Source organism: Brachycentrus maculatus, unplaced genomic scaffold, assembly GCF_059751285.1.
Source record: "Brachycentrus maculatus isolate JH-2025_06_01 unplaced genomic scaffold, ASM5975128v1 h1tg000310l, whole genome shotgun sequence".
In the NCBI taxonomy this organism is placed as follows: Eukaryota; Metazoa; Arthropoda; class Insecta; order Trichoptera; family Brachycentridae; genus Brachycentrus; species Brachycentrus maculatus.
Window position 1 is genome coordinate 217,178 of NW_028281060.1, and position 15,625 is coordinate 232,802.

The following is a 15,625-nucleotide window of genomic DNA, read 5'->3' on the forward strand; positions in this document are numbered from 1 at the left end:
CATTTTTTTTTGTATTTCTTAATGTTTAAATGACAAAATCTTATACCTAAATAGGTGTAACACTATTACATAGTAATTTGGCACTTACTTATATGTGCGTTATTTAAAAGGAAAACTTGAATTAATGTTTCTCTAAATTCGTATAAAATCATTCTGTATTTTGAAATAGCAGTATTTTTTCTTTCTCGTCTTGCTTAATGCCTTACGTCGTGGTCTTCTGCGATCTCTGGGACTTTATTTGACCCGTCCATCTCGCAAGACCTGTTCTGTACCATCAAAATCGTCGACCGCAATCTGATTCTCATTAACTTGTAACGCTTGCGAATGCCGTTTGTTATTATTCTTTATTTGAATTAATTATAGTTTGAAATGATCTCACTTAATCCATGGGATGTTCCGCCACTGTCGGCCATCCAATATTTCCAATCGCCATGCTTTATAGTTCCCGTCGTGGAGACGAGGAGTCAGTCTCGCCTCAGCGCCTCGGAGAAGCAGGAAGCGGCGGACAGCGGCGCTCCCGAAGGAAATTCTCTGGTCGGACACGAAACCATTGTTTACAAAGGTATCTCCCGTGAAGGTTGTGTCTGCTTAGTTCCCTCGGTCTATCTCTTATAGAGGAATGCTTGTCTTAATTCATATCCCTTTCTTTCCTCGATCAAAAGAATAACTGCGGAAAGACCCGTATTAATACAATTCATTTAATAATTGAGGATATTGAAAGCTAATAACAATATTTGATCAAAAAAATTAACAACTTCTTTTAAAGAATTTTTTTATAAAATTGTACGCCTATTAAAAAAAGAGACATCTTTAACATTCAATATGAATAATACATTGAATTGGTTTAAATTCATGTATTTTTGTTAGTTTGTCCGCCTCCGTAGTGTAATGGTCAGCACGCTCGGCTACCGTTCTGGAGGTCCGGGGTTCGATTCCCAAGGGGGGTAAAATAAATATAAGTGATTTTTTCACTGTAATATTTATTCAATATTACCCTGGACTGGTACCTGAAGCGGAGGGCTGATCACCTTTCCTTCATGTGTAAACGATCAAGATAACACTGCGTTAATATGACACAGTGCCCTATGCACCATTGGGGTGCGGATAAGGGTTTTATTATTATTATTATTTATATTTTTGTTAATCTGTGTATGCACTACACCGCAAACGCTCCAATGAAGGCATTTTGCTTGCAACAAGTGATGTTCAGTGTGCATTGACGTATTCACTGATGGCAATAGCATTGTAGCGGATACAAAACTTATACACATTAGAAATATTGTCTAAAGATGCCTCGTTTTTGCGATAGACCGGTGAAATTATGAAAACAAGTCTGCAGCAGGATATCGACATATCGCTCACTCCTTTCAAGAACGTCATAAATCAAAATACTTGATTTTTCACGAGAACGTTTTTAAAGTTAAAAAATATAATACAATGTATTAAAAATAAATATCAAGCCACTAACTGAACTTTTTACTGTGCAACAGAACTTTTTAGTTAAAACCTGAAGGTTTTTTCTCCCTTTTAAAAGTATTTAGTATATTTAAAAAAATTATTATACAATACCTTTTCTTCAAAATTCAAAAACAATACTTTCTGCCCTGTAGCGGGTAAATATAAAGTTTAAAATATGCCGCTTTTGCTGATATATAGGACATTTTCTTGGCATTCCGAAAACATGCACAACTGAAAATTGTCAATTTTTGATTTATGACGTTCTTGAAAGGAGCGAGCGATATATGTGGCTCTTACTTATTCTGAAACTTACTGTGAAGTAATTACAACTAGATAACTTCTAAATCCATGTTTTCGAGTCTAAAGCCCTTAAAAATATAACTTTATTTTCTTGGTTTCTATATACGTCAAGTAACTTTATTAAATTAAATAAATAAATAATAATAATATTACAAAAATATAAAAATGATTTATCAAACTGTTCACATAATTTTATTTAATTTAAGAGTACCCCGCTGTGTAATACTTAATATTTATTGTCGCTAATTTCTTGCAGCAGACTAATTTTTATAATCGCTCTAAAAATCAGATCTTTTTATGTGCAGAAATGATTTGTTTTTAGATTGCTTTCAATCCGATCTTATTATTTAAAAATACTTACATTTTCATACTTCTGTTGTATTAATTGTAATACATTGAGGGAAACAACTTCCCGAAATTCTAAGCCATTTATTACAATCTGAAATATAAACTTTTAGATGGTGAAAGGTATGTGAATATAATCAACTTAACAAAAATGCCACATGTTTGGCATATATGATTACTTTACACTATTAACTTTTGAAGAAGAAAAAATAACTCACTATTTAACAATAAAAATAATTTCATTTTCAATACACAATAACCAAATTTGTAGAGCGTAGTCATTATATCAAAGTTCAAATTATTTTTTTCTGAATACATTAGATAAATAATATGGCAGTACCTTGGATTATAAATTTTTTCATTTTGTAAAACTGTTACACAATATCCCATATATATTTTTTGGAATAAATATTTTTAAATACTTTGATGGAAATCCTTTACAGGATAATTAAAATCATAGTGTTTATTAAAATATATGAGATATATTAGACGTCTCAACAAAAACAAAGTTTCTTTTCATACAAAAGGAAATGGAAGTCTGCGCAATCGCTGGGCTTACGACCTAGCATTGGAGGGCTTAAGTGATTACTTTATATTATATATAACATTCACAGCGTATCATTAGTCGTTACTCACATAATGACAAGGTGATCAATCCTGGGCTGCAGATAACCAGTCCAGGATAATATTAAAGGTAAAAATCGCTAATATTTACTTTGGGAAACGAACCCAGAATCTCCAGTATTGTAGCTAAACGCGCTAATCATTACGCCGCAGAGACAGACAAAAAATAAACTGAAATATTTGAATAAATTACTTCATTTAAGTACAGTTGATTGCTCTAAGTTGATAAATCAGTAGGTGTTATTACAACATTTTGAGTGTGTCCAAATACTTGTTCACAAAATCTGGATTATCTCCAATTACAGGAGTTATTTTCATATTATTTTTTGACATCTCATCAAAGATGAAGAAGAATATGGAAGTCTGGGCATTTACGGGGCTGACGACCGTCATAGGGTGGTTTAAGTGATCACTTTACACACGTGTAACATTCACCAATTCTACCCATTATTGACAACCACACTACTCAAATTCTTGGAAGTTCTATATATATGAACCAATTTAGAAACCTTGTTCTTGAATCACTAGAACTTCACTAGAGACATCTATTGGTGAGATGTAAAGAAGCTTTTTACTAAGCAGAAACTCTTATATTAGTATGTGAGATCCGAATCCTGGATTATAATCACACACATGAGAAACGCCAGAAAATACCATTTTCATTACATACTAATATAAGAGGATCTCACATACTAATATAAGAGTTTCTGCTTAATAAAAAGCTTCTTTACATCTCACCAATAGATGTCTCTAGTGAAGTTCTAGTGATTCAAGAACAAGGTTTCTAAATTGGTTCATATATATAGAACTTCCAAGAATTTGAGTAGTGTGGTTGTCAATAATGGGTAGAATTGGTGAATGTTACACGTGTGTAAAGTGATCACTCAAACCAGCCTATGACGGTCGTCAGCCCCGTAAATGCCCAGACTTCCATATTCTTCTTCATCTTTGATGAGATGTCAAAAAAAAAAATAAAAAAATAATAATAAAAAAATAAAAAATAAAAAATTAAAAAATTATAATAGGTGTTATTACATTGGACATTTCAGAAATCAAAATTAATTTTAGTGAACTTAATTTATCAAATACAAGCACTGCTCTAAATGGAGGTTGACTGATGTTAGATGTGTTTTGCTTTAATAAAGCTTATTTTTATCTAAGTGTGATATCTGGTGAAAGTTCCGTTTGCATATTGTTACTATGTATTTCCAAACATAGGATCATCCCGTGAGTAATGTGTCATTTTTACTATAATAATAATAATAAAACCCTTATCCGCACCCCAGTGGTGCATAGGGCACTGCTTTATGTGAACACAGTGTTATCTTGATCGTTTACACACGAAGAAAGGTGATCAGCCCTCCGCTTTAGGTACCAGTCCAGGGTAATATTCAATAAATATTACAGTGAAAAAATCACTTATATTTATTCGACCCCCCTGGGAATCGAACCCGGGACCTCCAGAACGGTAGCCGAGCGTGCTGACCATTACACTATGGAGGCAGACTTATATTATAATACTTTTATTCTTCTAACCCACACGCTCCCAATGTTGCATAAGCCACTGTAATGCAGTGTTATCTTTATCCTTTACTTCAGGTACCAATAACTTGTTACTAATTACATTAATTGATTCGGCAGTCACTTTGTGGTTATATCTATCCATTTTAAATTTAAGTACTACTTGGTAAATACAAAGTAATACCAAGAAATAGTGGTATCACAAAGTGACTGACGAATCAATTAATGAAATTAGTAACAAGTTATTGGTACCTGAAGTGCAGGACTGATCACCTTGCCTTCACTTAATTGACGAACTAGACTTATCTAGACTCTTCAGTCTGTCGATGAGTTGCAGTGCCCTATGCACTATTAGGTGCGGATAAGGGCCAAAAGAAAAACAAGCATCTTGGAATGAAATGAAAGAAAAATTAATGTCCTTATTATAATCCCACTACTCATGGGATGCCCTAAAACATTCTACCTTACTAAGTAAAAAACGCAGTAACTATTATGACTTGATTCAGAAATTAATGAGGCATTATCATGTATTTTTGTTGGGAAATATATTTGTACATCACAAGCCAATCTCGAGATTCATCTTGTCGAAATAAAACACCTAGTGTGACATCAGTATGTGACTCTAGACATGGGCGGCCAGATTAAAAAACTAATTAAATAACGACTTTTAAAAAGAAGACATAACTTAATTCGTTTTTTATTCAATCACTTAAAGGTAATCATGCAAATCAGTGCATAAATTTGATTGCAAATTGCATATGTCTGTCTACCTCCTAATATATTTCCAATTGGACATAAAAACTTCAGTTGGAAAGAAATATAAACCGAGAAAAGGAAACGAATACCATTCCAATCACTCGGTTACCCAACCGAAAATGTAACAGTTACTATTAGTCACATCTCTAAAAGACTCACCTACAGGTAACTTGCGATCTATGGTCCGTGTACCTGCTACTATCGCAGAGCTTACGATCCTTGTTTCAGTATTAAGTACTGAGCGTGACAACTGACAGAAAGATATCTTTTCTGCGCTAATTTTAATGGCATTGGTACCAACTTATCAAAAAAACATACATACACATTACATGATGATGCAATACTTTTGTCCCAACTTGCTAAAATGCTATTTTTAAAAGCAAATTTTGCAAATGAAAACAATGAGTTGAATTGTTGATTTATCATATTTTTCAATATATAAAGAATCTTAGTTAAATCTGATATGGTTACTGTATTGTGAGTGACTGCTTTTTTACTTAGCTACTGTGTCGCTATGCCATGTTTTTCCATAGCTTGCAATATTATTTTTTTATTGAATATTTTGGAGCTGGTTTAATACCAAATGCTTGTTTTATTTTATTTTTTAATATTTTAATTTCTTTGCCAGCGTGTTATTATTTTCAATATCATTATATTTATTGTACTTATTTTAGGTGCAAATGTTTATTTTATTATTATTATCTTATTTTCTGTAAAAGGCATGAGAGGTTTAGCCAAAATTAATGATTTTTATTACTTAGTTTGTGCATTTTGAAATAATATTTTTTTCAAGTCACTTATACTTTATTTATTTTTTATTATTTTTCAAGAACTCATTTTTGTATTTTTATGACATATATGTATGTAATATTTCCCACTTTCATGTATTAACCCTCTATAAAAATACTTCATTGTTGAACTTTACTTGAGACAGATAATATATTTTTTAGCTGAATTGAAATCCACTTGGATCAATGTTTTGCTAACAAATCATTATAAAGATTTTTTTTAAATTATATATTATTGCCTATGGACATCTTGAAGCTCCTTTATGTAATAAAAAAAATTATCATATTTTTACTATTGAAAATAGAGATTCTTAACACATTGTTGTCGGGCGGTTTTTTCATCAACCCCGACTCTAATTAGTATACTAATCACAAGTCACCGCAAACCCGAATCTGATCCGTACAATGTTTTTAGCGTCTTTGACACTCTACCAAAAGCAAGCAAATAGAACACTTATAAGCATCTCCCTCTCTATCAACAGTATGTAAAGGACGCTTTTAAGCGTTTCTTGCAAACAATGTGTTAAATAAGTATTTTGGCTTTGATATTGTTATCAGTAAAAGAAAGATATTTCACGGTAAAATTTTGTAGTTTTTAAATGACTATCATAATGATCCATTCAGATTCACTGACCGAGAGAAATGAATCCCAGTATCGAGTGAATCTCGTTTACAATCAAAGTTATTATGAGCCTTTGACCAGTTGATCCGGTAAACAAATATCTGATTGAGACTGATTTCTCAGGAAATTTTACAGATAAAGTAAGATTTCATGATAGCAAAAGTTCCTAGTGATTTAAAAAAAAAAAATTGTGACCTTTTTTCTGACTGAGTAAACTAGTGAACGAATGACAGAATAACCTAAAAGATCCATTGTTTGATTGATTACTTTGGCTATAGATCTACTTTTGAGGATCATCCGAATGATCGCACCCACCTCTACAATACCACATGTTTATAAAAAAAAATTAAAATGTTAAAAGTTACTTTCTGTAGAAAATTTTTACTTTATTTATTTTTTATTTTTGATATTCTGTCACATGATCCATACAAATTATCACAAATTTTTACACAATATTAAACTTACCAATTATTTTAATGGGAAATAAATGATGCATAATGTTTTTTTTTATGTAATATATTATAAAATTATATTTACTGCATTTTAACCCTGAGCATGCGGGGCGGTTTTTGACAGTCACAAATTTTTAAAAATATTCAATATTTGATGTATGTGGAAGGATTTTTTTTTAAAAATTCATCAAAGGATTTTTTGTTACTATTTGTAATTTTACCTTCATACACTCTTTATAATTTTTATTGAAAACGTCAAAAGTCAAAACATACCATAATTTAACCTTCCTGAATTTAATCACTCAATGCCTTCTTTTGATAACACTTTTTTTTAGTAAAAACATTTTACGACATTCATGTTTCAGGTGACATAAATTTTACAAATTGAAACTTTTGAGTAAAAAATATAATTCTTTTGTCAAGTATCATAGAGAAGACTTTGTTTTATGAGTTTATCTTTTTTACTTGAGTGTTTTCACCCAAATTTAGTGTCAAAATGAAAAGCGCCCCGCAGGCTTGGTAACAATATATTACGTATATAATATCATTCTATTTCAGGTTATTTTATAAGAAAAAACTGGTTTGGTTTTGATATCATTTTTGTTTTGGAATGGTTTTGATTTTTTTGGTGCTTGGTTTTAAATAAAGAAACTTGTTTTATTATCTGAAATATTTAATAATATATATGCATTATTCGTTTTTAAAACTACAGTGGAATCTGCGTATTGTGATCTCTTTGATAACAAAAACCGGATGATAACATCAAGCTACAGAAAAGGGAATTAATAATATTTAATTTTTATTAAAAATTTGGTAATCGCCTTCTTAGATTTAATAAGTATTGAATAAAATACTTACGGTAATATATATTGTCCGCCTCCGTAGTGTAATGGTCAGAACGCTGGGCTACCGTACTGGAGGTCCCGGGTTCGATTCCGAGGGGGAGGTTAAAATAAATTTTAGTGATTTTTTCACTCTTAGTATTTATTCAATATTACCCTGGACTGGTACCTGAAGCGGAGGGCCGATCACCTTTCCTTCATGTGTTAATAACGGTCAAGATAACACTGGATTTATATGATGCAGTGCCCTATGCACCATTGGGGTGCAGATAAGGGTTTGAAGAAGAAGAATATATATTACAAATATGAGTTATTACCAATACCCTGTATTCTGTATTGATTGAGAAAGAAATTAGAGAAGTCATTAGGTTACACTAATTACTTTATAACCGCCTATCAATACATTTTCAAAAACATTAATGTGATGTGCTAAACGCAGAACACATAATTCAAAACCCACTCACTGTCCCTTCCTACAGCTCGTATAATGGTTATGTCAATTAAGAATCTTTTATGTTCAATTTAAATTTTACTCGGTGAATACCACGGTGAACGTCATTGGTGGTATTTACCAAGTAAAACTTAAATTGAAAATAAAATGTATAGATTTTACCACAAGGTGACTGCCGAATCAATTAATGAAAGAATCCTTTACCCTACATATTTTCTAATAATATTATCAGAAACTTAATCATGCTTGGATTTATCACTTTATTGCGGGAATTTCTGAACAACACTGCTCTTTGCATACATTTGATGTAACAATAGAATGATAATTTTTAATAAATGAGCTTTAGACTAATTATGATAATAACAGGAAATCGACAACATTATCTATGATCACTATAAGCAGATTCCACCGTATTTACATATCTACCATATTACTGAATCATGTATAACTGTACAAAACGTAAATTGTAGTTTTTGACATGACTACTATTGAATGAATTAGAAAATATACTTTATCATTAAATGACTGAATTTTGAAACACAGCACTTATTGAAAAATAATTCAATTGGATAATATTTATGATGTTTTGGGCTGTTATCTAGTGATTAGTGTCACGGATTCAAGAAGCTCTATATTTGAGCCCACTCTGCCATAATTTGATTCCTTTTTTGAAGCAATTAAATAATAATAATAATGGTCATTTTAAATTTCAGATTAACTTGGTAAATACCACTATTTCTTACAATCTTATGTGACACATGTTTCGATGCATTCATACGCTGTTTGATGATGCGGAATGCATGGAATCACGAATCGCAATAGATTTTAAGAAATAGCGGTAATTACCAAGTAAAACTTAAATTAAAAATGGAGAGATTTTACCACAAAGTGACTGCCGAATCAATGAATGAAATAATAATGACCAATTTATAAAGCGCTGTTGTCGTGAACAATCACCTAAGGGCGCTACATAATTTTGTCAAATTTTTATAAACCATTATTGCTAAAAGATATTCACAACACAGTTATTGTCCTTCTAAAAAACAACGTAATAATAGGAGTAATATAAATTTTAAAACAATGCTTTTTAATAATTTTGCTTGCTATTTATCTAAGCTTACTGTTTTGAGTTTCATTAATGACTATCGAGCTAGAATGTTTAGTTTGCCTTTTGTGTGTGTGCTTTTAAAGTGATTGCTATTTTATTTGTTCAGCAGAATCAACCCCGACATCATCAGCATTATTATATAAAAACATATTTATTTGCTTTTTTAATTATCTTTATTCTATAATTATTTAAATAAATAACATCTTATCCTGATCAAACTTTGAACAATATGACCATTCTCGCTCTAAAAATTAATTCCTTTTTAAATAAATTAGATTCTTTGTAATCACATAGTTTCCGTTGTCTAGGGACTTGTTTGGTATAGTGTGAGTGATGCTTTGCATAATTCACACATTCTTTACACTTATTGATACATACATACATATATGCATATAATAATGTAATACAACATACATTGTTCACTCTTTGACAAAACAATGATAAAAGTTGAAGTCTTAGGTTATTTTTTTTTAGTTTACTACGTTAATAATTATAATTGTTCATGACTAAGCTGTATGTACAATACTTTTACAAAAAAAATAATGTTTATGTATTAATTTTCAAATCAAACACAGATTTTCTGAGTCTACTAAGTTGTATTTTATTAACAGAAAACACAAAAAATTAACTGTTACTTAGAATTGTAAGGACCTTCAGTCCATTTCATCTTCACATTCGTTTGAAAATGCCATAACTAGGCGAAACAATTGTCACAATATAAATTTTTTATGTGTTTTTTGTTAATAAAACACAACTTAGTAGACCCAAAAAATCTGTGTTTGATTTAAAAATTAATTTATAAATTAAAATGGAGTTCTACGAATTAAACGCCAAATCAATAAATAAAAATAATGTCAAATCTTACAATTTAAAAAAAAGGAATTTTACAATCAAAATCTAAAGAATGGGTAATTGAATGATCTGTGTTCAAAGTTTTTTCAGGAGCTGAAGAATGTTTACTAATTGCGGTTAAATTTCCTTACAGTACCTGATCTCCCGACCAAACCCAGTCCTGGAATTGTCACCTGGAAACTGCTGAAGGATAAAGTGCCATGGGGTCTTCTCTTCCTGCTCGGTAAGGCAGTTTTTGTTTTTGGTGTGGCATTGATGATGAAGTAGCATATATTATTAAAGGCTGTTCAAGAGAGGGCACCGCCATGGAGTACCTAGCTACCGAGGTGATTGAGTTGACTGGCAACATTGCCAGACAACAAGAAGACCAGGATCATCCCCCGCCATCTGCAGTTGGCAATCCACAATGACGAGGAGCTCCACAAGCTGTTCTCTGGCGTGAACATCGCTTAGGAAGGCCTGCCCGATATCTTGGCCATCCACATGCCCAAAAAGACTGAGATAAAAGTGCAATAATACATTGGCTCCACTTGACCTATTGAAGTCAGTGTTTTAAATTTATTATTATCATTTTCATAGCATTATCCACGTCTATATAATCGCCCTTTAGGTTGTATTTTATGAAAATGCAATCCAAAATTATTATTATTATCATATTGTGAACCAAGCAATCGCCGTGGATGTTCCTCGAATAACTTCTAGAAGAAGACCAAAGAATTCGTGGATGTTACAGAATGAAAACATGATTCGAAGGCATGGCCTAGGTGACGTCCATGATAGAAGGACTTACAACCTGAGGACGAGGAGAGCTGATCCCAACAGTCTATAAAGATTATAAGTTGGGATGGAACCAAGAAGAATGAGATTATTATTATTTTTACAAAAATAATAAATTGATTGTATTCTTTTGTTAATTAAATGTTATTTTGTTTAGGTGGTGGTTTCGCCCTGGCCGATGGTAGCAAGGCTTCGGGAATGTCGGCCCTGATCGGCAGCTCCCTGACGGGCCTCCGAGTCCTCCCTCCCTACCTCATCCTCCTCATCATCGTCATCATCTGCGAGATGCTCACTGAGTTCACCTCCAACGTCGCCATTGCTAACATCATCTTACCCGTGTTGGCTGAGATGGTACGTATTCAAACACATCTTAATTTAATCATATTTTAATTGCATCTAAATTAAAATATAACTTTGTTTTAAAATCACTATAAATATTTTATTGTAACTTAATTATAATGTCTACCGGTTTTGAAGCTAACCGCTTCTTTTTCAAGACTGATTAATACTTGAAAACCAGTAGACGTTATGAATAAGTTATAATAAAATATTTATAGTGATTTAAAACAAAGATGAAATTAGAAAATCATAAAGTCCGCCTCCGTGGTGTAATGGTCAGCGTGTTTAGCTACCGTGCTGGAGGTCCCGGGTTCGATTCCCAGGGGGGGGTGAAAATAAATATTAGTGATTTTACACTGTAATATTTATTTAATATTACCCTGGACTGGTTCCTGATGCGCAAGAGTGATCACCTTGCCTTCATGTAAATAATGATCAAGAAAACACTGTGTCAATTCTATGCAGTGCCCTATGCACCATTGGGTGCTGATAAGGGTTATAAGTAAGTAAGTAAAAAGTTATTGCTTCAAATATAAATTGCATTTAAATAACTTATCCCTACTGAGATGTCCATAAAAAATACGATAAAATAAAAAGTAGTAAAAACAAATTCATTGATGCCCAGTTCATCTACATCAAATGAACCCACGCTAACTGTGGACCTACCAAATATTAATTGATGAAATTTTGTTATTTGCAGTCTGTTGCCATGGAGATCCACCCCTTGTACCTCATGATGCCGGCCGCCATCGCCTGCTCTATGGCCTTCCACATGCCCGTGGGAACTCCACCCAACGCCATTGTAGCGGGAGTCGTAAACATCAGAACTGGAACCATGGTATGCATCACTACTATTAAATCTTTTGTATTGACCAAGCTGTGATTATTAAATCATGATATATTAGTCGGAATATAAATTTTGTCTTCGTAACGAAGTGTGATCCACCAAGATTATTGTTTACTGATTTCGAAACGCCCCTGTCTTTTGTTCAGGACAATCACTAAACCAGCTTGCAAAGAATTCTGAATATCACTACCACAGCACTATTCACACATCAATACAAAACTGTAATCACATTCTTCTGCATTTCTGTCCTCACTCTCATAACGATCCTCTAAAGATTTTATTTTTTTCTTCCTTTTTTTTAACCTCCTAATAGATAATTTGTGTTTTACAACATTTATATATCGAGTGATATATTTATGAATAAATTACACAAATTGGAACTCTGAGGATTTTTTATTACAATCTTTTCAAAGAATTAAAAAGAATATGTACTTGTTTTATCAGTTTAACTAATTTTGTACAGTGCTTTTATACAAATTTAGTGTTGAACCCTTAGCACTTCTTAATTTCTTAATTATTACTATTTCGTAAATCAATTACTTGATTGATTTACAAAATAAATTTGTTTTTAAAATTGAAGTTTTTACATTAGTTCTGTATTGGAGTCTTTTAATTTTTTGAAATTATTTAGATTATATATTTTGGAAATTGCGTCATATAAAGTAGAGCCAAAGTCGGCATCGGATTTGGCGTAGTAAATACAATATTGAACAACACTTCACATAGAAGTGCTAAGGGTTGATGTAGAGATGAACTAGGTCCTTGATATCAATGGCCCCTCAGGCTTGGGTTAATTTGAATGATTTGTTTTTTGTATGAGAAGCAGAGTGAACGCTGTTGAAATGCGCTCCCTCAGACGAATGTGTGGAAAATCATTGTATGACAGAATTAAAAGCGAAGATATAAGAAAGGAATGTAAGGCTGAACGAGGAATAATTGAAAAGATTAGGAGGAGTTCTTTACTGTGGTGTGGACATGTGGAGCGAATGGATAACGAGAGAATGACTAAGAAAATATATGTGGCGAATGTGAGAGGGAAAACAGAACGAGGACGACCGAAAAAGACTTGGCACGATCAGATCAATCAGTACCTAAAATCTGGCGGTGTCAAAAGTCTGCGTTATTGGAGGGCATGTATGACTAGATGTATGTATGTATATATGTGAAGGGGGCGAGGAGTGTATGTCAGGACAGAAGAGTGTGGCGTTCCATCCTCTCTGCCTACCACTGCGGTGAAACGGCATGATGGTAGTTGTAGTAGTAGAAGTAGTAATTATTCCCTTTGTTTGCAGGCGGTTGCCGGAATCGGCCCGACCCTGATCACCACGATCCTGACGTGGGCGTTCTTCCCGACCTGGGGGCAGGTCATCTACCCGGAGGTGAAGTCCTTCCCCGACTGGGCGAGGCCCTAGAGAGCGAGGACCACCCTCGATACGTTACGTCGTTGGAATCACTCCTAGTTATTTTTTTTCTTTTAATGTTAGTAGACAAATAATTCAAACTTCGTTGGTAGAATGGTCATTGGTTTGCCGACGCTTTGTTCTTGCTGTTTTGTTTGCCGTCACTGAAGAAAACCGTGCGCTTTGAAAAGGGTCGATAATCTGAATTAGTGACTATTTACTAGGTATACTAAGTGCATTATCTGTAGTAGATTGTAGAGCCCGTCTCGGCAGCGCGGCGGTTAGACAATTCCGACTGAATCTGCATTAAGAGCGGTGTATTTTCACACTATTATGAAAAAAACACTAAAACGTAAGACTGATCGCCTTGCCTTTGAGTGATTTTCGATTGATACCGCATTATTGCAATGCCACTCCATATTGAGATGTACATCAATTTGTAAATGATGAATCGGACCGAATTGCACAGGATTCTAAGATTATTTTTTCAACACAGCTTTGTAAATGGCACCCCTGGTTTTATACTATGACAAGTCAAAATCTAGTCGTTACATCATGTGGACAACATATTCTTAACAATGAATAATAAATAAAGCGGTTCAGTATGTGCACAGTTTTAAGAGTTATTAGGGAAGGTTGTAACTGCGGATCCATTTATCTTGAAATTGCGGTTATTCAATTTGTAATTTCTATGTAATAATTGTCTGCCTCCGTAGTGTAGTGTTTAGCGCATACAGCTACCGCGCAATAGGTCCTGAGTTTGATTCCCGGAGAAGCCCAAATTTATATATCACTCTGATATTTCTCTATTATTATTATGGACTGGTGCAGGATGCGTGATGATCACCTCACCTCTACGTGTAGCACTGCGTTGGCTTAATGCGGTGCCCTTTGCACCATTGGGCAAGGATCAAAAATCCATTTAATAATTTTTACTATCGCAGTGTCTATATTCTGACCTCTGTCTGGACCAGCATGGTGCATAGAGCACCGCATCCACCGAACCAATGTTAACTTGATTGTTAATATGAGGCTGGGTGATCAGAGTCCTGCTCTTGTATATAAAGGAATTGATTATATTTGAAGGGATATAGATGATAGAAATATAGGAGCTCGGGATGAGGGATATTACTGCTATATGAGAAAGGAAATGAAGGAGGAATAGGAGAATAGCAGCAGTGGTTAGGACACTTGTATTATTACCTATGCAAGCTTGTGTAATTTGGATACAGTAATTTTGTGTACTATATACCTACTTATAAATTGATTCGCCGCCATATATGGGTTTTGCATGAAGGGTTTCTTCTCCCTAATCCAATAAGAACGGTCGATTAGTAGTGTAGGGTAAAAATAATAATAAAGGGTGTGAGAAATAATTTAAAAGTCAAAAGCGATTATGTTGTTTGATTGCTTGTTTAGCTTGTATCATTATTAAACCGTGCAATATGGTCGCTTATTTTCTTTGGTGTCGGTAAGCAAATCGTTTAAGGAAACATTCGCTTTGTTATTGCAGCAAGAGGTAAAGTGAGTCGGTTAGTTGTGATAAAGTATGTTAGTGTTACTGTTTAGTACAATTGTGCCGACTCTATCTGAACAGTGTCGACGTTTAAACGCGCGTCGCAACGCCACCGCAAGGTTGATTCGCTCGCGGGTGGGGTACGCACATTTAGACAAATTCATTTTTATTGTTTTGACTACAGCGAGTTCTCTACATTCAAACATGCGTATCCCAACTGTGTAAATAAGAAATGAGCATGTAAAAAGTTACTTGGCAAGATGCAGCAACAGTTATGATGAAGCTCCATTCGGTAGCGCAAAGATTGAGACAGATTGTAGTATCTACTTCGTAATATGAAAGTTGTACTTTAATTTATACCATGTTGTAAAAAGAATGCTGTAAAAGCAGAAGACACAAATCCTGTCTTGAGAACTTTACAGTTGAACCTGACAAATCATTATTCAAAGTGACTAAATCAGATAAAATTAAAATTACAATGACATTGTGTAACCTCCACCAGGAAGTGATCTGATAAGACTTGCAAACAAATTTAGGGGATAACTTTCATTCAATGATTGAACTAAACACTAGAATCAACCCCTGAGGGCATATAGATGTCTCATAAACTAAAGTCGAGCCGTAAGC

General features: G+C 33.4%; 1 protein-coding gene across 2 annotated transcripts in view; it reads left to right on the top strand.

The window, feature by feature from the left end:
* Indy (tricarboxylate transporter protein I'm not dead yet) overlaps positions 1 to 15,231 on the top strand; it is a 74,230-nt gene extending 58,999 nt beyond the window's left edge. Inside the window, exons 13-17 of one of the 2 annotated variants that reach the window (XM_088268016.1) lie at positions 443 to 562; positions 10,253 to 10,342; positions 11,054 to 11,247; positions 11,936 to 12,073; positions 13,375 to 15,231. In XM_088268016.1, the coding sequence (XP_088124142.1) occupies positions 443 to 562; positions 10,253 to 10,342; positions 11,054 to 11,247; positions 11,936 to 12,073; positions 13,375 to 13,494 (662 nt within the window). In that variant the 3' untranslated portion in view covers positions 13,495 to 15,231. The remainder of the gene's footprint in view (positions 1 to 442; positions 563 to 10,252; positions 10,343 to 11,053; positions 11,248 to 11,935; positions 12,074 to 13,374) is intronic. The other variant, XM_088268017.1, reaches the window with a different exon arrangement.
* Positions 15,232 to 15,625: the final 394 nt, after the last annotated feature.